Source organism: Salmo trutta, chromosome 9, assembly GCF_901001165.1.
Source record: "Salmo trutta chromosome 9, fSalTru1.1, whole genome shotgun sequence".
NCBI lineage: Eukaryota > Metazoa > Chordata > Actinopteri > Salmoniformes > Salmonidae > Salmo > Salmo trutta.
In genome coordinates, this window is record NC_042965.1 from 6,205,224 (window position 1) to 6,231,173 (window position 25,950).

A 25,950-nucleotide genomic window follows, 5' to 3' on the forward strand; every position below is an offset into this window, starting at 1 on the left:
TGCATAATGATCCGGTTGGTATATAAACCAATGTAGTGTTTACACTTGAAGCTGTGGTGTTTTTTTTACTTTTACCAAAATAATCCTGGAGTTTGTAACCAATATGGAATTTCAGGGTGAGTGTGTCTTGAACCACACACACAGATAGTTACAGGTGACATGTGATTGTATGTAAGACACCCACAGAAGCCAAGCAGAGGTTATGGCAGCACGCTCAGGGCTCGACATACAGGGCTGCCCACCGTGCCAGTGGAGGTTTTGGAATCCCTCTGGGCTAGTCAATCACCCACATCAGTGGCCCGCTTGGGCCAGTGAAAAAAAATATTATAATAATAATGCTATTTTAAATCTGGGCTATATAATTTATTTAAAAAAAATTAAATGAATTCCCAAAGCTGTTTGTTATGTAGATTATTTATCACATGCGCTCACACCCTAGTTTGAGAGGAATAATCTGTCAGGCAGCAAGAGCGCGCAGCTCTCAACTGGTTGTTGCATGAAAGAGCTCACGGAATGAAGTATGACAGCGGTAGGTAGGAAATACATTTAAACTTATCTACCAGTAAATGCTAAGACAACAATCGGTATTCTAAAAGTTTAGTCTTAAGTCATCATGCACCGTTTGAATGAAACCTTTTATAGGCTTTCCCTAAAAACCTTAACAATTTTAAATGTTAACTGCAAAGTAGGCCTACCTGGCAGAGTGATATCATGTGGATTTGTATCAATTTGTTTTGCAAACTGCCATCACATTTAGCCTACGCTGTACATTGTACAGAAACGCTGCTTGCCAAACCCAATTGTCTTCTGGTAAGTGCGCAAATTAAAGGGCAACTTTTTTCAGAACTAATAAGTGGTTTCCTGACGTGGTGTAAGTATTGTTGTGGACTTAGAACATCAAATGTGTATTTAAAAAAAATAATAAAAAATTATATATATATATATATATATATATATATATATATATATATATATATATATATATATATATATATATATATATACACATACACATACACACACTAAGAGTGAACTTGAAAAAACAATAAACTCGGAAACCTGGAAAATCAAAACCGGAAAAATTGAATTTGGCAAAAATAAAACTGACTTTATAGGGTCCTAAAATCTAGACTGCTGATTTGGTGAAAATCGCTAACAATAACACCCTTTTTTTTAGATTGTTTGAGGGGGGGAAATAAAACCTTTGAACCACCAATGTAAATTATAACATTGTCAAGTTAAAATGTTATTATTTGAGAATGGAGGCTAGGTCATTATAGTCTACGGGCTACTTGCTCAGCCTGCAAAAAGATGCATTGAAATTATGTGTGCGTCATCAGCTTTCTTGGGCCAGTATTTTCATTCTGGCCAGTAGCATTGTTGGCACAGGCCCAGTGTGCCACTGGCAAATTTACCTGGATGTCAAGCCCTGGTGTGGTGTTGCTTTCCAACCTCACTCGTGTGACGTTACTCCCTACCCACACTGCCCCACTTCTCCTTAAGCCAATCGGCTGCGTGATCATGATGCGTGGCTTTATTTTAGACTCCAGAGAAAGAGAGCTGCTTGGCTTTAAGATGCAGACTGACTCAACCTCCTCATCCTGTAAGAAAAAAAACTTTCCCTCAAACCTACTGGATGATAACAAAACTGGACAATTTATCAGAATATTTTCAAATCGCTTAGCAAGGCTTCCAGCATATGTGAGGTCTGGTCCAGTCCAGCAGCCCCCTTCGGTTGCTGCTCACTAACCCTAGAGTCCGGACTGACTTTATCGGGACAGCAGGTTTATAGCATGGCACAGACGGATTTAGAGTTGTGTTTGCGTTGCTTTCCGTGCCAGAGCATTCAGACCCTAGTCACTCCAACTCAACGTTCTCCTCAGCAGCAGAATAAGTAGCATCAGTGGAGCGGGCACACCTTGTGAGAGAGCGGGACAAACGACGAGATGCAGCAGAGAGCCAACTCGGCGTAAGTGGGGCACCTAGCCAGCCAGCCCTCCTCACGCTCCTTTTACTCTCTTAACAGGCTGGTAGGACAGGATACAAAGGAGTTGCATGTTCTATCTCTTTATCTCTCTCTGTTTATTAATCTCTTCAAGACAGTTGGGTTTTTGGAATTACCCATACCTTTTTATCTTAAATATATTTTCGTAAGGCTTTGCTTTTGTTTGGAGCTGTGTTTGGGTGAGTTATTGCTTTGATTCTAGTTTACATTCATAGACGTGTTGATTGAGTCCATATTAATTGGATCCATTGATAAAGATTAAAAAGCATGTGTGTCTGTCTATGTGTGCATATAATGGTGTAGAAATGTGTCCCCAATGTTTTCCTCCTGTAGTTACAACTAGATGCTCCTTTGTGGAGTTTTTGTAGGCCAGTGTTAATGAAGCTTGTCCTAATATTTATCTCCAATTTAGGGCTATTTGAATATGGCCAAAAATGTCGTTTTTTTTTTAAATTGCACATGAAAAACTTCAGGTTTTGCTTGATTTCTCTTGATTCCTCTAAGTAAAACAATTAAACTCAAATTCATGACCACCCTGAGGAAAAACCGTTGATTGATGAAGTGGAATATACATTTAAATATGGAACCTTGTTAGTGACAGAGGACAGTCATATCCGTGCAGAGAAGACACGATGAGCTCCGTTTCCCCTCTGACAGCTGGCTGCTCCGCCGAGGCATATTGCTAATGTAAAGTGTTGATGCAGTTTCATTACTTGTTGACGCTGATGAGCAGTGACTGGACGACTTCGGAGATGTTTTCGCATGGCGGAGGGAGGGAAAAACAGCAGAGGGAAATGCACAAGGGAGAACTAGTGAGCGAGAGAATAAGTCTGTCCTCATTCAAGCAACAACAAGCCAAGTGCCCTCTGAACCCTAGAGACGTAGCCCTTGCAAATCGAGAGGTCTCGGTCCCGCGCTCTCCCTCCATCCCTGCTCGCCAGCCGTCCAGGTCTAACCAGAGGTCACGTCCTGAATACTCAAAAAACACAGAAGCATTTCTGCGTCATCTCATGAGGAGCCTGCCAAAGGAGGGAGGGGGAGGGGGGGGCAGTACATGGTGTATATAGGCTTTTGGCTTGTGTTGTTCAAACCATTTCGGGGTCGAAGTTGCCGCTCAAGCTGTGAAAAGCTGATTTCTAAACCTGTTGCTTCTAAGTGGCCATTTTTACATATAGAACATACCATTCAGTGTGTTATGTAAATCCATCTGTAGAGAAATCACACACAAAATCAGGTAGCCTAAATGCTACAATGTTTCTAGGGCTGACCACATTTAGTTGTTTGGTCGATAGGCTGTTGGTGGACCAAGATTTCTTTAGTCGGGCAGTTGCAATTCTAGTTTTTTTTTATGGTGCACAAGACAACTGTCTGATTTGTGCCTGTCTCAGTGGACTAATCCATTGCGGAATGGCACATTTTTCACTCTTAAGATGTGATACTGAATATTGTGTATATTATCTACAAATAATGGTGCAACTCTAATAAATCCACCCAAAATAAATGTAGAACAAATGTGCTTTCTCCTGTGTTGGTTACGGTCACAGTCTGCGGTTCTGAAACGTAATCTTCAGTGTGCCGTGGAATTGGTGCCTTTCCCCATGTTGCTGTGGGTATAATAGCAAAGTTAACCAGCATATTGGGATTGAGAACAATGCGGCGGAGGCAGCAGCAGCGAAGGCGAGGAGCCAGCCCTTGCCTTACCCTATTTGTCTAAGAAAATTGAGGCGATAGGGAGCATCAACTTAAGCTATTGATTGTAGACCTAATTAACTATTAAATGTGCCTGGCTTTATAAATAATCCATATACAGTATCAGTCAAAAGTTTGGACACCTGCTCATTGAAGGGTTTTTCTTAAATTTTTTACTATTTTCTACATTATAGAATAATGAAGACATCAAAACTATAAAATAAAACTTATGGAATCATGTAGTAACCAAAACAGTGTTAAACAGATCAATATATTTTATATTTGAAATTCTTCAAAGTAGCCACCCTTTGCCTTGACAGCTTTGCACACACTTGGCATTCTCTCAAACAGCTTCACGAGGAATGCTTTTCCAATAGTCTTGAAGGATTTCCCACATATGCTGAGCACTTGTTGGCTGCTTTTCCTTCACTCTGCTGTCTAACTCTTCCCAAACCATCTCATTTGGGTTGTCGGGTGATTGTGGAGGCCAGGTCATCTGATGCAGCACTCCATCACTCTCCTTGGTCAAATAGCCCTTACACAGCCTGGAGGTGTATTTTGGGTTATTGTTGTGTTGAAAAACAAATAATAGTCCCAGTAAGCGCAAACCAGATGAGATGCGTATAGCTGCAGAATGCTGTGGTAGCCATGCTGGTTAAGTGTGCCTGGAATTCTAAATAAATCACTGACCGTGTCACCAGCAAAGCACCATCGCACCACCAGTTCCATGCTTCATGGTGGGAACCACATGCGGAGATCATCCATTCACCTACTCTGCGTCTCACAAAGATACAGCGGTTGGAACCCAAAATATCAAATTTAGACTGATCAGACCAAAGGACAGATTTCCACCGGTCTACTGTCCATTGCTCATGTTTCTTGGCCCATGCAAGTCTCTTCTTCTTATTGGTGTCCTTTAGTGATTTCTTTGCAGCAATTCGAACATGAATGCCTGAATTATTATTATTATTATTATTATTTTATTTTTTTATAAATGTATTCTTATTTTTTTACTGATTTTTACTCTCTCCTCTGAATTGTTGATGTTGATGTCTGTTACTTGATCTCTGAAGCATGCATTTGGGCTGCAATCTGATGTGCAGTTAACCTCTATGGGACCGGCGGGACGAATTCGTCCCACCTACGTAACAGCCAGTTGAATCCTGTGGCGCGATTTTTAAAACGTTTGAAATGCTATTACTTCAATTTCTCAAACATATGACTATTTTACAGCTATTTAAAGACAAGACTCTCGTTAATCTAACCACACTGTCCGATTTCAAAAAGGCTTTACAACGAAAGCAAAACATTAGATTATGTCAGCAGAGTACCCAGCCAGAAATAATCAGACACCCATTTTTCAAGCTAGCATATAATGTCACAAAAACCCAAACCACAGCTAAATGCAGCACTAACCTTTTATGATCTTCATCAGATGACACACCTAGGACATTGTGTTATACAATACATGCATGTCTGTTCAATCAAGTTCATATTTATATCAAAAACCAGCTTTTTACATTAGCATGTGACGTTCAGAAAAAGCATACCTCCCGCAAACTTCCGGGGAATTTACTAACAATTTACTAAATTACTCACGATAAACGTTCACAAAAAGCATAACAATTATTTTAAGAATTATAGATACATTACTCCTCTATGCACTCGATATGTCCGATTTTAAAATAGCTTTTCGGATGAAGCACATTTTGCAATATTCTAAGTACATAGCCCAGCCATCACGAGCTAGCTATTTAGACACCCACCCAGTTTAGCCTTCACCAAAATCACATTTCATATAAGAAAAATGGTCTTACCTTTCCTGTTCTTCGTCAGAATGCACTCCCAGGACTTCTACTTCAATAACAAATGTAGGTTTGGTCCCAAATAATCCATCGTTATATCCAAACCGCTGCGTTTTGTTCGTGCGTTCTAGACACTATCAGAATGGTAAATCACGGTCGTGCGCATGGCGCAGAACGTGACAAAAAAATTCTAAATATTCCATTACCGTACTTCGAAGCATGTCGACCGCTGTTTAAAATTAATTTTTATGCAATTTATCTCGTAGAAAAGCGATAATATTCCGACCGGGAATCTGCAATTAGCTAAACAGCCGAAGGAAAATACTGCACGGTGTCGAATCGGGCACGCGCCTAATTCTATTGTCCTCTGATGGGCCACTTGGAAAAGGGGATTCTGTGTTTCAGCCTGAGGCTGCCTCGTCATCGTTCAGGTTTTTCCCGGGTTCTGAGAGCCTATTGGAGCCCTAGGAATTGTCACGTTACAGCTAAGATCCTGACTCTTCAATAAACAGAAGCAAGAACAACAACACCTTGTCAGACAGGGTACTTCCTGCATGAAACCTTCTCAGGTTTTTGCCTGCCATAGGAGTTCTGTTATACTCACAGACACCATTCAAACAGTTTTAGAAACTTTAGGGTGTTTTCTATCCAAACCTGAACAATAATATGCATATTCTAGCTTCTGAGTTGGTGTAGGAGGCAGTTAAAAATGGGCACATATTTTTTCCAAAATTCTCAATACTGCCCCCTAGCCCGTAGAGGTTAACTCTGAAGAACTTATCTGTAGCAGAGGTAACTCTGGGTCTTTCCTGTGGCGGTCCTCATGAGAGCCAGTTTCATCATGGCTCTTGATGGTTTTTGTGACTGCACTTGAAGAAACTTTATTGAAATTTCCAGATTGACTGACCTTCATGTCTTAAATTAATGATGGACAGTCATTTTCTTTGCTTATTTGAGCTTTCCTTGCCATTAATAATAAACAAAATCATTAAGAAGTAAAGAAATTTCACAAATTGACTTAACATTGCACATCTGTTAATTGAAATACATTCCAGGTGATCACCTCATGAAGCTGGTTGAGAGAATGCCAAGAGTGTGCAAAGCTGTCATCCAGGCAAAAGGGTGGCTACTTTGAAGAATCTCAAATATAAAATGTTTTGATTTGCTGAACAGTTTTTGGTTACTACATGATTCCATTTGTGTTATTTCGTAGTTTTAAAGTCTTCACTTTTATTCTACAATGTAGAAAATAGTAAAAATAAAAACCCTTGCATGAGTAGGTGTCAACTTATTTTTGTGTGTACAGAACATTAAGAACACCTTCCTAATATTGAGTTGCGCCCCACTTTTTGCCCTCAGAACTGCCTTTATTTGTCGTGGCAAGGACTACAAGGTGTCGAAAGTGTTCCACAGGATGCTGGCCAATGTTGACTTCAATGCTTCCCACAGTTGTCAAGTTGGCTGGATGTCCTTTGGGTGGTGGACCGTTCTTGATACAGACGGTAAACTGCTGAGCGTGAAACTCAGCGTTGTCGTTTTGACACACACAAGACGGTGCGCCTGGCACCTACTATCATGCCCTGTTCAAAGGCACTTAAATCCTGTCTTGCCCATTTACCCTTATTCATCTACACTGATTGAAAAATGGAGGCCCTCTTCTCTCATGTTGTTGTAGTGATTGTGTCTCGGTTGCCTTCTGTCATGGTGAATTTTGGCCCATTCCTCCTGACAGAGCTGGTGTAACTGAGTCAGGTTTGTTGGCCTCCTTCCTCGCAAATGCTTTTTCAGTTCTGCCCACAAGTTTTCTATAGAATTGAGGTCAGGGCTTTGTGATGGCCACTCCAATACCTTGACTTTGTTGTCTTAAGCCATTTTGCCACAACTTTGGAAGTATTATTCATTTCGAAGACCCATTTGCGACCAAGCTTTAACTTCCTGACTGTCTTGATGTTGCTTCAATATATACACACAATTTTTCATTCCTCGTGATGCAATCTATTTTGTGAAGTGCACCAGTCCCTCCTGCAGCAAAGCACCCCCACAACATGATGCTGCCACCCCCATGCTTCACTGTTGGAATGGTGTTCTTCGGCTTGCAAGCATCCCCCTTTTTCCTCCAAACATAACGATGGTCATTATGACCAAACAGTTCTATTTTTGTTTCATCAGACCAGAGGACATTTCTCCAAAAAGTATGATCTTTGTCCCCATGTGCAGTTGCAAACCGTAGTCTGGCTTTTTTATGGCGGTTTTTGAGCAGTGGCATCTTCCTTGCTGAGCGGCCTTTCAGGTTATGTCTATTATAGGACTCGTTTTACTGTGGATATAGATACTTTTGTACCTGTTTCCTCCAGCATTTTCACAAGGTCCTTTGCTGTTGTTCTGGGATTGATTTGCACTTTTCGCACCTAAGTATGGTCAGCTCTAGGAGACAGAACACGTCTCCTTCCTGAGCGATATGACGGCTGCGTGGTCCCATGGTGTTCATACTATTGTTTGTACTGATGAACGTGGTACCTTCAGGCGTTTGGAAATTGTTCCCAAGGATGAACCAGACTTGTGGAGGTCTACAACTTTTTCATCTGAGGTCTTGGCTGATTTCTTTTGATTTTCCCATGATGTCAAGCAAAGAGGCACTGAGTTTGAAGGTAGGCCTTGAAATACATCCACAGGTACACTTCAAATTGACTCAAATTATGTCAATTAGCCTATCAGAAGCTTCTAAAGCCATGACACAAATTTCTGGAATTTTCCAAGCTGTAAAGGCACAGTCAACTTAGTGTATGTAAACTTCTGACCCACTGGAATTGTGATACAGTGAAATAATCTGTCTGTAAACAATTGTTGGAAAAATTACTTGTGTCGTGCACAAAGTAGATGTCCTAACTGACTTGCCAAAACCATAGTTTGTTAACAAGAAATTTGTGGAGTGGTTGAAAAACTACTTTTGATGACTCCAACCTAAGTGTATGTAAACTTCCGACTTCGTGTGTGTGTGTGTGTGTGTGTGTACATACATACATACATACATACATACATACATACATACATACATACGTGTGTATTTATTAGTGCGATTGCTGTAGCCTATGTTTACCAATGTATTTCCATATTGAAGCTATGCAATTAGAATAATGTTGACTGCAAACAAAATATTTAGCAAAAATGGGGCAGGCTATTTAACGAACTAGGCCATAACGGACTAAAATTCTATTTGGAGTTGATGACAGCACACTACATTGAAGACCGTAAATACACAACTTGAAGCAACCACATATTTAGCCATGGAGCACATTCTGATTGGCCAGTGAGGGGCTCCAGACACACCCACAACTTGTTTATTCAACAAAACCCAGCTCTTTCGCACTACTTCACGCATAATTCCTGTTGTGAAAATGGCACAATTTTTTGGGAAACCTATAACGCTACTGCCAGTGCTAAGATTTAACATTCCGTTAGGTCTCTATTTTAACAAACTGATGTCAGATCAGATCTGCATTGTATGTTTGCGCAGAAGATTGCTTTGGTTTTTAACTAGCCTATTGAATGAAATGTTTTTTTTGCAGCATGACCAATCAGTTTTATTGTTGACAAGTTTCAGTTGTTGCTCTTTTGAAGTGCACACGGCACAGTATGCAGGATACAGAGGGAGCATCCTTATTACAGAGTAGTGCTTGAGGGTTATTAAACTAGTAGCAGAGCAGAATAGAGCGTCACTGCTGCTCACGGTTCATGCACCGACACGACAAGGCATTCCTCAGACTGATAAAACCAGCGTGTCCTATCGCTGCTGTCATGGGTTATGGTCATACTGCACATATCACAACACCCTGGCTAACCCCTCCACCCATCCTCCAAAATGTTCTACCGTACACACAGGCCTATTGAAAATAAGCTCGTACATTAGTGAGGACTGCGTTGCTCGTAGCCTTCAACAACTTATTTTAATGTTGATAAGACATCTTGTTTGGTTGCCATGTTTTTGTTGCTTTTAAAGTTATTGTGTGCAGTAGCTTGTAGAGTAACTTTTAGCTGGTTAGGGATATACACATAGGTCGGTGGAATATTTATAGAGGTTTAGAATTTTAAGTATCGGAAATGGAAAAAGTGTTTATGCACTCATCTCACTGCAATTCATTAACTTGCACACACTAGTGTTTTCTGACATGGTGGGGTTGGAACACTTATGACGGGTGGTGCAATTTAAATATGACAAACATCGCAAATTATTCAGTGAAATCACATCTGCAGGAGTTCCACTTTTTGAATATTTGCAAGAATACAGTATGAGCCAAGAAACGTTCACAGCCAGACTTAGCTAGACTCACACATCCTCTACCAGACACCATAGTGACCAACAGCTATAGACAGTTCTGATCTACCTCCTTTTTGTTCGCGCCTTCATGCCAATCAGCTCTTATTCCCCTCCACTTCACAGTAGAAGCCTCAAACAAGGTTCTAAAGACTATTGACATCTAGTGGAAGCCTTAGGAAGTGCAATATGACCCCACAGACACTGTATATTGGATAGGCCAAGACTTGAAAAACTACAAACCTCAGATTTCCCACTTCCTGGTTGGATTTTTTCTCAGGTTTCTGCCTGCCATATAAGTTCTGTTATACTCACAGACATCATTCAAACAGTTTTAGAAACTTCAGAGTGGTTTCTATCCATATCTACTAATAATATGCATATCTTAGCCTCTGGGCCTGAGTAGCAGGCAGTTTACTATGGGCATCTTCTTCATCCAAGCTACTTAATACTGCCACCCAGCCATAAGAAGTTAATGAGCTTGAGCTCCAGGAAAACCTGAACCTCCAATTCAGCAGCAACACTGTTGGTTCTGGCCAACCTGGTTTGTATGCGAGGCACTCCGCTGTACTACAGTCCGTCTCATGTTTTGTCCATGCTGACAGATATGGCTGAGGACTGAGAAGGTGGGAGGAGAGGCCCCCTTCCACCTGTGCCCTCCGCCAACCCCTTGCCCATTAAGCCTATGCCACCGCGGTGTCTGCTTTGTATATCAGTAACTGGGAGCCGGCCCTGCCATCAGTAGTTGTGGGGAAAATGTTTCAATGTTTTAAATGTCAACTTCCTTGACTGACATGGAATTGAACCACATCCTGACCGGCATATCTATTTCACTAACACCATCACTCTGACAGCCACTGATTGACCTCTCATCTTCTCTTATAGCTACTACACTCTGGACCTTAACCCCTCACATAAGCCTACTGCTGAAAACTGCTTTGAAATGGCCCTGGCTTGGATGTCACGTGTACACCATTAGCCTATTCTCACTTCACACACCTAGTTTATTCACATGCACTCCACCCGTAAGCTACATATTAAGCGTAGTCCACACACAGACACACTTGCACTCACTGCTCTCAATCATTCCTTAAGTCATAGGCCCTACTCCTTAGCGCTTCTCTCAATCACACACTCACTTCTCACGTCTGTCCTCCTCAATACTCTCTCCATCACACAAATCCTTTAGCCAGTCCCCTAACCCCCTCCCAGGAGCTCCACTGGCCCATTTCCTCCTTCACAGCACGCCTGCCTCCACACCACAGACTTCACATTCTCATTATTTTTTTACAAGTGCAGACCCTTGCTCTTCTAAGCCAGATGGGAGCCCTTAACGTCCTGTGTGAAAAGAGCTACTGCAGCACCTCATGCATCTCGCCTCCCCAGGCCCCCTGTTCTGAGGTCGCTAGCTCAAATCTGGGCCAGCGTGTACATTTTTTCCCCCCCCCATCTGCCAGGAGTGTCAAGTCAGTAACCTGCTAAAATTTTAACCAGTGTTGTTCGAAAAGCTACTGTTTAATTAAAAAATCAGCCTGGTTTTAATGGTGAGGCGGAAGCCTAAAAAGAGTTTAGCATTTGCGCTCCGTTCCACTCTCCTCTCGCCTGTTTTAGAGTGACTGCTCTCTAGGTATACTAGAGGGTAAAATCTTAGTGCGGTTTCTTACTGGCTTAATATTTCAGAAGATATCAATGTAATGTTTTGCTCACACCTGCAGTTTTTATTTAATTTAAAGTCAAGCCCACAGCACTCCCAGTCAAGACCCAGCCTACTAGGACTACAGTGTAATTTTTTTTGCAGTAGGCTATTTGAATCTGTCCCAAAAAATCGGTGTATTATTATGAATGAGTGTTAAATATGCACTATGCCGAAATCGCTCCACCATTTCCTGGTTGCTAAAATTAGAATAGTTTGCCTAATTTCAGTATAGTGTAGAGAATTGTTGTACCATCTAAACCGCTGTGAATTTGGTGTTTTTTACATATCCAAAAATTGTATTTTCAGCTGTTTGAAGCTGGTGTACAAAACCCAAAAGTAAGGCTCAAACAAAACTTAAGACCGGGAAGCATAGAAATATTGCACATACAACAGATTCACTGCTTCTTAGACTCGCTTTCAATGAGCATGACAGATCTATAACCCACATTTCTATGCGAATTTGGCCAGGTCACCTAGAAAGTTACATATTGCAGCTTGAATGAATGAATGAATGAATGAACAAGTTGAATGTTCATTGAGTATGTGACTCCATTGAGTCTATGCATGTGAGAGAACGAGTGTGACAAACTGAGTGGTTGATTTGAGAACTAGTGAATGGTCGAGTAGTGAAAGAGTTAATGTGACTGAATGGAGTAGCCTAAGATAATGGGTGAACAAGGGAGTGGGTGTTTGGGTGAATGAGGTAAGTAGGCTATTTTATTTATGACCCCAACATATTTATTCATCAATTCAGTGATTTTAATTATTCATAGTGTTTACAATGTGAACCAAATTTGAACTTGCACGGCTATTAGGCTGAAGTATGTTTGAATAATGTCACGCCGTGTAACAAGCCTACATGAAGACCTTGTTTGTGTGTTACTGTGCATATGTCACTCCCTCCTGGAATCCTCTGATGGTACGCTAAATAGAGCACATAGCCTTCGTGTTGACAACGTTTTCCTGAGAGAAAAAACAACACTGAGTCCAACATAATGTAAATGCAGGTCTAGTCACCCGAGGCTGACTGTAGCTTTCCCTCCCTGTCTGTGTGTCAGGTGGTACCATGGGAAGCTGGACCGGACCATTGCTGAGGAGCGGTTGCGGCAGGCCAGGACCCCCGGCAGCTACCTCATCAGAGAGAGTGACCGTCGGCCCGGCTCCTTTGTCCTGTCCTTTCTCAGCATGACCAGTGTGGTCAACCACTTCAGGTCAGTACCCACACAGACCGAGAGACACTGAGCATATAAACACTTAATCATGACTAGGGCTGTTGCGGTGACCGTATTACCTCCACACCGGCAGTCATGAGTCATAAAGGCAGTCAAATTCCACATGACCGTTTAGTCACGGCAATTAGGCTTCTCCAAGCGCTGATGCTGCTGATTTGTCATTAGTAGCCTACCAAACTTGCTAACTGCCTGGTACTCAGCACGCTATTGTCCCTCAATCTGACATCAATGCAAATGTGATAGAAAATGCAATCAAACACTTCATGAGAGCCCATGAGCTCATTTGGCGCAACATTTCTATAGGCTATGCAATTGCGGAAGAAAACATAGTGATGGCCGCTAATAAAAAGACTAGGCCTACTATATTTATTTCTCAACATTCCTAATATTTAGCAAATTGCTCATATTTAAAACAGGAGTATAGCCTACCTGGCTGGCATGACAATAAACCGTGGGGAAAAGCGCCTGTTTCGATACAGGTGCATGATAATGGGCCATTCTAAATTGAAACAAATGTCACATTATTTAGTATATGTAAAGACCAGATTTAAGTCAAGAATAGTCTAATGGGTGAAAATATTAGCCTTTCACTTGTGAATGAAAGATTATCACTTATGAATGATGCCCAGCACATGAAACAATGCCTTTTTTTAATGCCTTTTTTTGCGACCTTTTTCGAATCATAGTTGCATACATCGTAAAAAAAATATTGTCTGCTAAATGAACTAGTGCAGCCCATAGCCATTTGGCATAGCCAAGTAAGGACAACTCAGAGTATGCTGTTCTTTTCTTCTGAAATAGACTACATTTTCTTTATCTTCTTTAGACCTGTCTATAATAAATAATGGATTTATTGGGAAGGTGTAGGCTATATTACATGGATTTATTGGATTTAAAAAAAATTGATTTATTAGGCTGTTTAAAATGACTTGTAGGCTATGTGTGGAAGCTAGGAGATGCTAAATATGTTTGTTAATTAACGGTCAATTACAGTGAAACTGACCAGTTATTTGCTTAACAATCACTGGCTGACAATTCTGTGACCACAACAGCCCTAATCATGACTCCGTTCCATTACATTACACATTAAGTCATTGGACAAAGGCGTCTTCTGTAAGGGGCAGTATTGTTAAGATCCCCTGACACTGTCTGAACATTAATATGCATCGCTTGCATGTACGGTTTTGGAAGCATAAGGATCTTATCTTTCCTTTCAGTAAGAAATTAAATTGATACACACCTTAACTTCTTGAGGCTACCTGGGACGTTAGCGTTCCCCCCGTGGCGCACCCTATCAACTGCAGGTGCATTTCAAGAGCGGCAAATTTGAAACCAAATAAATGTACAAATTCAAATTTCTCAAACATACAACTAACTTACAGCCTTTGAAAGATAAACATCTTCTTAATCTAACCACGTTTACCGATTTCAAAAAGGTTTTACGGGGAAAGCATAAAGTTAGGTTATGTTAGGAGAGTACATTGACAATAGCGGTGTGCAATGCATTGTCGATTCAAAGACAGGCTTCACCAAAACCATACAATCAGCTAAAATTATGCACTAACCTTTTACAATCTCCATCAGATGACACTCCTAGGACATTATGTTAGACAATGCATGCATTTTTAGTTCTATCAAGTTCATATTTATATCTAAAAACAGTGTTTTACTATGGCGTTGATGTTCAGGAAATCGTTTCCCTCCAATACCGGCAGTCAAGTCATGACGACAAAATAATTAATTAATATTAGAAAACATTGCTAAAATATTATATTGTCATTCAAAGAATTATAGATTTACATCTCTTGAACGCAATGGACTTGTCAGATTTTAAATTAACCTTACTGGGAAATCACACTTTGCAATAATCTGAGCACTGCGCCAGAAAAATACGCATCGCGATACAGACTAACCGCCATGTTGGAGGAATCTAAAATCGAAAATACTATATAAATAATCCATTACCTTTGATTCTCTTCATCAGATGTCACTTCCAAAGAGTCCCAGGTCCATAACGAATGTAGTTTTGTTCAGAAAAGCTCATCATTTATGTCGAAAAACCTCCGTGTTGTAGCGCATGATCTAAGCCAGCCGGACTTCACTTCAAACATGTCAAACGTTGTATCGCATAAATCATTAGGGCCTTTTTTAACCAGAACATGAATAAAATTCAAGGCGGACCATTGGGTTTTCTTTTAAAACGTTTCGGAATGAGAGTACCCACCATCAAATCGCGCGCCAGGGTGAATGATGGACCATCACGTTCCATGGCTCTTATTCGGTCAGATCTCACTGTAGAACACTCAAAACACTTTGTAAAGGCTGGGGACATCTTGTGGAAGCAATAGGAAGTGCCAGAATATACCTCACCCCCTTTGTTTTTCAATGGCATAGGCTCAAAGTCAATTCAACACATCAGGTATCCACTTCCTGTCAGAATCTGTCTCAGGGTTTTGCCTGCCAAATGAGTTCTGTTATACTCACAGACACCATTCAAACAGTTTTTGAAACTTTAGGGTGTTTTCTATCCATATATAATAAGTATATGCATATTGTAGTTACTGGGTAGGTGTAGGAGGCATTTAAAAATGGGCACATCTTTTTTCAAAAAGTCTCAATACTGCCCCCTATACCCTAACAGGTTAAAACGGTTAGGGTTAGTGTTCCCACACGGCCATATCTCTATGTTACAGCACTTGTTTATGGACAACAGATGGAAGACGAGCCGACCACCTGTGCTAATTAGCTAATTTGAGAAGAAGGCTACCTACATTCTACCAGCACATTGACTGTGGTACTAGCTCAAGCCAAACACTGGACCACTGCTACTCTAACTTCTGGTTGAATGAGATGTTGTACCCACTGTGACTATTAAAACCTACCCCAACCAGAAACCGTGGATAGACGGCGGAATTCACGCAAAACTGAAAGCGCGAACCACCGCATTCAACCATGGAGAGAGGTTGGGCCGACTATAAACCGTGCAGTTATTTCCTCTAAGGCAATCAAACAAGCGAAATGTCGGTATAGAGACAAAATGGAGTCGCTATTCAACGGCCCAGACACGAGACAAATGTGGCAGGGACTACAGGGAATTACAGACTACAAAAGAAAACCAGCCACATCACGGACACCGATGTCTTGCTTTCAGACAAGCTAAACACCTTTGCCCGCTTTGAAGATAATACAGTCCCACCGATGTGGCCCGCTACCAAGGACTGTGGGCCCCTCCCTCTCCTCCTCTGTGGCCGACGTGAGTAAGACATTTAAACGTGTTAACCTTTGCAAGGCTGCTGGCCCAGACGGCATCCCTAGCCGCGTCATCAGAGAATGCACGGGCAGACTAGCGTGTTTTACGGACATATTCAATCAGTCACTATCCAAGTCTGGTGTCGCTAAATTCAAGATGGCCACCATTGTTCATGTTCCAAAGAAGGCAAAGATACCTGAACTAAATGACTATTGCTCTGTCATCATGAAGTGCTTTGAGAGACTAGTCAAGGATCATATCACCTTACCTGCCACCCTAGACCCACTTCATTTTACATACCGCCCCAACAGGTCCACAGACGATGCAATCGCCATCACACTGCCCGATCCAATGTGGACAAGAGGAATACCTACGTAAGAATGCTGTTCATTGACTACAGCTCAGCATTCAACACCATAGTACCCTCCAAGCTCATCATTAACTTAAGGCCATGGGTCTCAACCCTGCTCTGTGCAATTGGGTCCTGGACTTTCTGACGGGCAGCCCCCAGGTGGTGAAGGTAGGAAACATCTCCACTTCGCTGATCCTCAACGCTGGGGCCCCACAAGGGTGCGTGCTCAGCCCCCTCCTGTACTCCCTGTTCACCCATGACTGCGTGGCTATGCACGCCTCCAACTCAATCATCAAGTTTCCAGACGACATAACAGTAGTGGGCTTGAATACCAACAGACAGCCTACAGGGAGGAGGTGAGGGCACTCTGAATGTGGTGCCAGGAAAACAACCACACTAAACGTCAACAAAACAAAGGTGATGATTGTGGACTTCAGGAAACAGCAGAGGGAGCATCCCCATATCCACATCGATGGGACAGCAGTGGAGAAGGTGGAAAGTTTCAAGTTCCTCGGCGTACACATCACGGACAAACTGAAATGGTCCACCCACACAGACAGCGTGGTGAAGAAGGTCTAACAGCGCCTCTTCAACCTCAGGTGGCTGAAGAAATGTGGCTTGTCACCTAAAACCCTCACAAAATTTAAAGATGCACAGTCGAAGGCATCCTGTTGAGCTGTATCACCGTCTGGTACGGCAACTGCTCCGCCCACAACCGTAAAGCTCTCCAAAGGGTAGTGAGGTCTGCACAAAGCCTCACCGGGGCAAACTACGTGCCCTTCAGGACACCTACACCACCCGATGTCACAGGAAGGCCAAATAGATCATCAAGGACAACAACCACCCGAGCCACTGCTATCATCACCCCGCTATCATCCAGAAGGCGAGGTCATTACAGGTGCATCAAAGCTGGGACCGAGAGACTGAAAAACAGCTTCTATCTCAAGGCCTTCAGACTGTTAAACAGCCATCACTAACATAGAGAGGCTGCTGCCGACATACAGACCCAAATCACTGGACACTTTTTAATAAATTGACTTAATAAAGTTATCACTAGTCACTTTAACGGCACTTTAATGTTTACATATCCTACATTACTCATCTCGTGTATATACAGTATTTCATACCATCTATTGCATCTTACCTATGCCGCACGGCCATCGTTCATCCATATATTTATATGTACATATTCTTATTCCGTCCCCTTACATTTTGTGTATAATGTAGTTGTTGTGAATTTGTTAGATTACTTGTTAGATATTACTGCACTGTCAGAACTAGAAGCACAAGCATTTTGCTACACTCACATTAACATCTGCTAACCATGTGTATGTGACAAATGTAGATTTGATAAGGCGTGCTCTGAACATGTGTATAAACGAAACCCGGGAAATGGAGCGGAACATTCGTTTTGTCGGATGGAGGCATCCATAGCTGTGTGGATTGGTGAAAAACTGCTACAGTAAGTGCATATAATTGACAGAGTGTAAAGAAGGAAACCTGGACAGAATAAAATTATTACAAAACATGCATCCTGTTTGCAACAAGGCGCCGAAGTAATACTGCAAAAAATGTGGCAAAGCAATTCACTTTTTGTCCAGAATACCAAGTGTTATGCTTGGGGCAAATCCAATACAACACATTACTGAGTACCACTCTCCATATTTTAGCATAGTGGTGGCTGCATCATGTTTTGGGTATTGCTATAAACGTTAAGGACTGGAGTTTTTTTCAGGATAAAAAGAAACAGAATGGAGCTTAGTGCAGGCAAAATCCTAGAGTAAAATCTGGTTCAGACACTGGGAGATTGATTCACCTTTCAGCAGGACAATAACCTAAAACACATGGCCAAATCTACACTGAAGTTGCTTACCAAGACACTGAGTGGCATTTTTGACTTAAATCTACTTGAAAGTCTTTGACAACACCTGAAAATGGTTGTCTTGCAATTATCAACAACCAATTTGACAGACTTTAAAAATGTTGAAAATGATAATGGGAAAATGTTGCACAATCCAGGTGTGGAAAGCGCTTCGACTTACCCAGAAAGACTCACAGCTGTATCGTGATAATCACAGTACATATAGTATCGGCACCTAAGTTTCATGATAATATTGTATCGTGAGGTCCCTGGCAATTCCCAGCCCTAGTGCATACTGTTAAAAAAAAAAAAATTCAACTGTGTTTGTTCCAATGCGTTTGATAGACCTGTCAATTAGGCCCGACCTTCATTGATGACCAATACCTCCTAGACCTGATCAACACCAGGCACTTCAGTAGACGATTGATAACGTACTAGGAAATTATGATATCTCATTCACAACATTGCTTTATAGGAACCCTTGTGGATTGGTATTAGGAAAGCAAGGTTAAACGTGTAGCCTAACCATAAGAAGATGTATTTGAATGGTGTCTAGTCTACATTACCGCATAGTCAGACTGAGATGTGCTCCCCTCTGTTCGCTGCTTCGCCAAGACTTTAATCATGTCATTTTCATCATTACTCAAGCAATTTCACACAAGACTATTATCTGATGAGTCATGGTGGTTTAATGCATGTCTTTTCCTTTTGTTTCATAGATCCCAGGGCAACTGGCCCTAATTTTAGCACTGTGCTGCTCTGCTCTTGTACTCTTTGATGTTTTGGGTCATTGTGTAAAATGTAGACCAGTTGTCTGCTGATAAATTGTTCAAACAGTCAATTTAGCTTTGGCCTATTTGTATTTTCATACATTCTGCAGACTGTGCATGCATTGTGCTTAACAATTAATCATTCTTAGTGTTGTGTGTGTGTGGTCTGTGTGTGTTTACAGGATAATTGCCATGTGTGGAGACTATTACATAGGCGGGCGGCGGTTCTCGTCCCTGTCGGACCTGATTGGTTATTACAGCTACGTGTCTTGCCTGCTGAAAGGTGAAAAGCTGCTATCGCCCGTGGCACCCCCAGAGGTAAGATTTCATTGCACTCAAGTAGAAATGGAAGTTAGACTTTCTTAGACACATACTCAATATATCTGGGAAATATCTACTTCCCCCTACACCCCAGGCCATATATCATAACCACTCTCAGGAGAGAAGCCAGGCAAAATACTAATGAGTGGTGTGAGGCTGTGAAATCATCATCCTGGAGGGTGTCTGGTGGAATACTTTTAATTTAGAATTCTGAGGGGGGTTGAAGATATGAAGATTTTGGAAGCATGGGTTAATGTGTTTTTGTTCTGTGTTTTTGTCTGTGTTTGTGTATGTAGCCTGTAGAGGACAGGAGGAGAGTGAGAGCCATTCTTCCATACACCAAAGTGCCAGAGACCGATGAGATCAGGTAAGCCCTACAAGAAGCATAAGACATTTGTGAAAGTGTGTGTTTGCCCTGTTGGAGATCACATTATTTGAAAAGGACAAAAACAGACCTCTCCCTTTCATTTAGCAAATCCCAGCACGCGAACAGATGAGCCTGGCTATTCTTCATGTTGTCAGATCTGAGAAACTGTCTGAACCCTTAACACAGACACACTGCTAGCACAGACTTAGCTGGCTGGAAAGAACCATGCTGTAGTTCCTCACAAAGGTGTTTGGTGGCTTACATGAGACACCTTGTGGAGAATGGCTGGTACGACACCCAAAGACTACCATATGTAAGAAATAGTTCTGTAGGCAATAAGCTGTAAAGCCTCAAGCGTCCGCACTGCCTTTAGAGCTCATAACTAAATAGTTAAATATAATTGAATAGAACTAAGGCTGTTTCTAGTGCATTATAGTGGGTTTTTGTGAAACAGGAAATGCAGGTGTGAGTTCATGTGTAGCAGCACATTAAGATGGTAACACACATTTTTTGCCCCCTGAACTTTGACCAGTTTTTATTTTTCTTGCCTCCTCTCCATGTCTGTTAGCTTCCTGAAAGGGGACATGTTTATCGTTCACAATGAACTGGATGACGGCTGGATGTGGGTGACCAACGTGAGGACGGAGGAGCAGGGCCTCATTGTGGAGGACCTGGTGAAGGAGGTGGTGAGTTGAGTACAGCACAATGTCTGCTCTGCACAGGTCTGGGATTAGCCCTAACCTGTAGTGCCCTACATAGGGAATAGTGCCATTTGGGCTGTGTCCCAAATGGCACTATTCCCTATGTAGGGCACTACTATATACAGGAAATAGGGTGCATTTTGGGACACAGTCATGGTTTGCCATTTAAAAATGTATTTTCTCAACCTTTTCTACTCAGCTGGCAATTGGAGTATTTATGGGTCTTTTCAGATGTTTTCTTTTTCATTCGTCATTACGTCTCCACTGATTTGTTGAACTGTTTGTGCTTATTTTCAGGGACGGGAGGAGGACCCACACGAGGGCAAAGTGTAAGTTCTGATTTGGCTTTTTCCCTTATGTTGCCACAATGTCTATGTACAGTATATGTTATTTCGTATGTAAACCTTTGTCAAAACAGATAATTTCATCAATACTTTTCTCAATACCCACCATTATCCAACCCCCCACAAAACATTGACTGGTGATATTAATTCATGAAAATGGCTGTTTAGATCATATTTTTAGACAGCCTATCATTTGAGGTTCATTAGGTCCCTGCCTTCTGGCTGCCTCGACACACGCAACCCATGTTTACCCTATCCTCTAGGCAAATTATGTTTTCATGTTGTGCACGAATGGGCAGGGAAGCCTGAGTGAGAGCGTACTGTATACAGTATGCGTCGTTAGTGACTTTGACATAATCCATGTTTGCATCTACACGGCTCAATGAATCTCTTAACAATGATGGTGTGACTCTGACCCAACACACAGTAAGGCTGTAAATGTGTGATAATTTTGTTTGCCGGCCTCCCAAAAACAGACATACAGTTGAAGTCAAAAGTTTACATACACCTTAGCCAAATACATTTAAACTCAGTTTTTCACAATTCCTGACATTTAATCCCAGTAAAAACTCCCTGTGTTAGGTCAGTTAGGATCACCACTTTATTTTAAGAATGTGAAATGTCAGAATAATAGGAGAGTGATTTATTTCAGCTTTTATTTCTTTCATCACATTCCCAGTGGGTCAGAAGTTTACATACACTCAATTAGTATTTGGTAGCATTGCTTTTCAATTGTTGAACTTGGGTCAAATGTTTTGGGTAGCCTTCCACAAGCTTCCCACAATAAGTTGGGTGGATTTTGGGCCATTCCTCATGACAGAGCTGGTGTAACTGAGTCAGGTTCGTAGGCCTCCTTGCTCGAACATGCTTTTTCAGTTCTGCCCACAAATGTTCTATGAGATTGAGGTCAGGGCTTTGTGATGGCCTCCCCAATACCTTGATTTTGTTGTCCATTTTGCCACAACTTTGGAAGTATGCTTGGGGTCATGGTCTATTTGGAAGATCCATTTGCGACCAAGCTTTAACTTCCTGACTGATGTCTTGAGGTGTTGCTTCAATATAGCCACATAATTTTCCTCCCTCATGATGCCATCTATTTTGTGAAGTGCACCAGTCCCTCCTGCAGCAAAGCACTCCCACAACATGAAGCTGCCACCCCCGTGGTTCACGGTTGGGATGGTGTTCTTCGGCACGCAAGCCTCCCCCTTTTTCCTCCAAACATAACAATGGTCATTATGACCAAACAGTTCTATTTTTGTTTCATCAGACCGAGAAGTACAATCTTTGTCCCCATGTGCAGTTGCAAACCGTAGTCTGGCTTTTTTATGGCGGTTTTCGAGCGGTGGCTTCTTCCTTGCTGAGCGGCCTTTCAGGTTATGTCGATATAGGACTCGTTTTACTGTGGATATAGATAGTTTTGTACCTGTTTCCTCCAGCATCTTCACAAGGTCCTTTGCTGTTGTTCTGAGATTGATTTACGCTTTTCGCACCAAAGTACGTTCATCTCTAGGAAACCGAGCACGTTTCCTTCCTGAGTGGTATGACGGCTGCGTGGTCCCATGGTGTTATACTTGCGTACTATTGTTTGTACAGATGAACGTGGTAATTTCAGACGTCTGTAAATTGCGCCCAAGGATGAACCAGACTTGTGGAGTTCTACAATTTTTTGATTTCTTATTTCTTTTGATTTTACAATGATGTTAAGCAAAGAGGCACTGAGTTTGAAGGTAGGCCTTGAAATACATCCACAGGTACACCTCCAATTGACTCAAATGACGTCAATTAGCCTATCAGAAGCTTCTAAAGCCATGACATAATTTTCTGGTATTTTCCAAGCTGTTTAAAGGCACAGTCAATTTAGTGTATGTAAACTTCAGACCCAATGGAATTGGGTTACAGTAAATTATAAGTTAAATAATCTGTAAACAATTGTTGGAAAAATTACTTGTGTCATGCACAAAGTACATGCCCTAACCGACTTTCCAAAACTATAGTTTGTTACCAAGTATGTAAACTTCTCACTTCAACTGTATGTACAATGTGAAAAATGCATTTTACAAATCCAACATTAAAGAAATTGTATTGTATCGGTAAATTAACTAAAGTTGCTTTGTTTTGTACGAGTAGTTGAGTATTTGGAGTGAGATGTCGTTAGAATGACTGACATTGCCCATGTATGAGAGTTGACTTGCTGATGGCAGTTAACCAATAGGATCTATCAGGTTGTGATTCATCATCCTAGACTCTGATCTGACCCTTCTAAAACCCCTCACCCCTCACCCCTCACCGCCCCTTTAAACCCAGCACATTATTGATCTGTTGGTTTTCTTTTCCCTCTTTCCTTTTTATCTCTAATGGTCCATCCTCATCCTCTCTGTAGTTGGTATCACGGCAAGATCAGCAAACAAGAGGCCTACAACTTGCTGATGACAGGTAGCAAGCACTATATTCTCTGTCTTTAGATTTTACATTCTCCTCACGATTAATGTAGTACAATGGGATTATGCTCCCATTTCTGTGATCTTGTTATCAACAAACCTTTTCTGTTGCTAAAATATACAGTACTAGTCAAAAGTTTGTACACGCCTACTCATTCAAGGGTTTTCTTTATTTGTACTATTTTATACATTGTAGAATAATAGTGAAGACCTCAAAACTATGAAATGACACACATGGAATCATGTAGTAACCAAAAAAGTAGCCACCTTGACAGCTTTGCACACTCTTGGCATTCTTTCAACCAGCTTCGTGAGATAGTCACCTGGAATGCTTTTCCAAAAGCCTTGAAAGAGGAGGAAGGGAAGCGCTACTAAGGTACACAATAGTAAATGCTGGTAGACAGAAGGTGCTCTTTGGTAAAAGGGGTGAGTTGGTCATCAAAAAGAAAGGAGGACCAAGGCACTCTTCATATAATTGATTAAAATGCCTTTATTAGTATGGCATGTTCAATAGAAACAATGTTTTTAAAAATCCGACGCGTTTCGGCTGCATGGCCTTCATCAGGGAGTACAAAGAAATAATACAATGTTCTCTTTTTAACAGCTTTTCCAATTAACCCTAATTTGAGGAGGGAGTGGTTAAAATTGATTGGACACACCTAGTAAGCAATACTATACACACTTTAAAGTGAAATACTCTAGCTATGTTATCATAAAAATGCAACTCCAAGCTAGAAGTATCAAAACACTTAGAAAGGTAGTTCTAACCTTAAATATGGCTGGGAGAAGTGTCAAGAATAAGAAAGCAATATATTCCATAGTACACTAGAACACAGCAAAACATGAACAACAAGAGTCTATACATAGCTGAGGGCAATTGAGCAAAATGTCCACTAGATGACAGCAAATGGACCCATCACAACCCTACAGGAAGGGTGAGAAATCCATATCTTCATTTAAACCCGGGTATTTAGTGGCCTGTAGTTTGTAAATCCAAAAACCTTCCCTTTGGTTTAACTGTTTAAGACGGTCCCCTTTTCTAATAGAGGCCGGGATATGATCAATACCCATAGCTTGTAGGGAGGCAGGGTTGCCATGGTGTAAGGACTTGTAGTGCCTTGCCATGGGGTAGTCTTCATTGCCTACCCGTATGGCGTACTTGTGTTCCGCTAGGCGATCTTGAAGGCGTCTCTTTGTCCGTCCAATGTAGAACACCTTGCACTGTGGACATTCCAATCTATAGATGACATGAGTGGTTTTGCAATTAATTAAGCCTTGAAGGAGATCCCACATATGCTGAGCACTTGTTGGCTGCTTTTCTTTCACTGCAGTCCAACTCATCCCAAACCACCTCAATTGGATTGAGGTCAGGTGATTGTGGAGGCCAGGCCATCTGATGCAGCACTCCATCACTCGCCTTGGCCAAATATCCCTTACACTGCCTGAATGTGGGTTTTGGGTCATTGTCCTGTTGAATAACAATGATAGTCCCACTAAGCGCAAACCAGTGGTAGCCATGCTTGTTAAGTGTGCCTTGAATTCTAAATAAATCCCTGACAGTGTCACCAGCAAAGCACTCCCACACATCACACCTCCTTCCATGCTTCACGGTGGGAACCACACATGCGGAGATCATCCATTCACCTACTTTGCGTCTCCCAAACACACGGCGGTTGGAACCGAACATCTCAGTTTTGGACTCGTCAGACCAAAGGAAAGATTTCCACAGGTCTACTGTCCTTTGTGCATGTTTCTTGGCCCATGCAAGTCTCTTCTTATTGGTGTCCTTTAGAAGTGGTTTCTTTGCAGCAATTTGACCATGAAGGCCTGATTCAGTCTCCTCTGAACAGTTGATGTTGAGATGTGTCTGTTACTTGAACTCTGAAGTATTTATTTGGACTGCAATCTGAGGTGCAGTTAATTGCTGATAACTCTGCAGCAGAGAATAAGTTAGTTAACTTTGGATCTTCCTTTCCTGTGGTGGTCCTCATGAGAGCCAGTTTCATAGCGCTTGATGGTTTTTGCGACTGCACTTGAAGAAACGTAAGAAATTCTTGAAATGTTCCGTATTGACTGACCTTCATGTCTTAAAGTAATGATGGACTGTTGTTTATCTTTGCTTATTTGAGCTGTTCTTGCCATAATGTGGACTGGGTATTTTACCAAATTGGGCTATCTTCTGTATACCAACACAACTGATTGGCTCAAATGCATTAAGAAGGAAAGAAATTCCAACAATGCACAACTGTTAATTGAAGTGCAGTCCAGGTGACTAGCTCATGAATCTGGTTGAGAGAATGCCAAGTGTGCAAAGCTGTCATCAAGGCACAGGTGGCTACTTTGAAGAATCTCAAATGTAAAATATATTTAGATTTGTTTCACTTTTTGTTTTGGTTACTACATGATTCCATGTGTTATTTCATAGTTTTGATGTATTCACTATTATTCTACAATGTAGAAAATGGCAAAATAAAAACCCTGGGATGTGTCCAAACTTTTGACTGGTACTGTATGTTCCAATAATTTATTGGTGGTATGCATCAATACTGTCAATGTCAACAATCAATGTGATTTCTCTCTCCCTTATTTAGTTGGCCAAGTGTCCAGCTTCCTGGTCCGGCCGTCAGACAACACACCCGGGGACTACTCCCTTTTTTTCCGCACCAATGAGAACATCCAAAGGTTTAAGATATGCCCCACCCCCAACAATCAGTACATGATGGGGGGGAGATACTACAACAGGTATGTTTAGCAGGGGCGCGTACTGTCTCCCAGTGCAGTTGTGATGAACCAAGAGATTTGTAATA

General features: G+C 41.6%; 1 protein-coding gene across 2 annotated transcripts in view; it reads left to right on the forward strand.

Moving 5' to 3' along the window:
- Nucleotides 1-25,950, forward strand: part of LOC115199764 (ras GTPase-activating protein 1) — a 71,655-nt gene that overhangs the window by 37,639 nt on the left and 8,066 nt on the right. For both annotated transcript variants that reach the window (XM_029762175.1, XM_029762174.1), the window contains exons 2-8: nucleotides 12,566-12,718; nucleotides 19,155-19,290; nucleotides 19,590-19,660; nucleotides 20,229-20,346; nucleotides 20,659-20,690; nucleotides 23,086-23,138; nucleotides 25,735-25,885. In XM_029762175.1, the coding sequence (XP_029618035.1) occupies nucleotides 12,566-12,718; nucleotides 19,155-19,290; nucleotides 19,590-19,660; nucleotides 20,229-20,346; nucleotides 20,659-20,690; nucleotides 23,086-23,138; nucleotides 25,735-25,885 (714 nt within the window). The remainder of the gene's footprint in view (nucleotides 1-12,565; nucleotides 12,719-19,154; nucleotides 19,291-19,589; nucleotides 19,661-20,228; nucleotides 20,347-20,658; nucleotides 20,691-23,085; nucleotides 23,139-25,734; nucleotides 25,886-25,950) is intronic.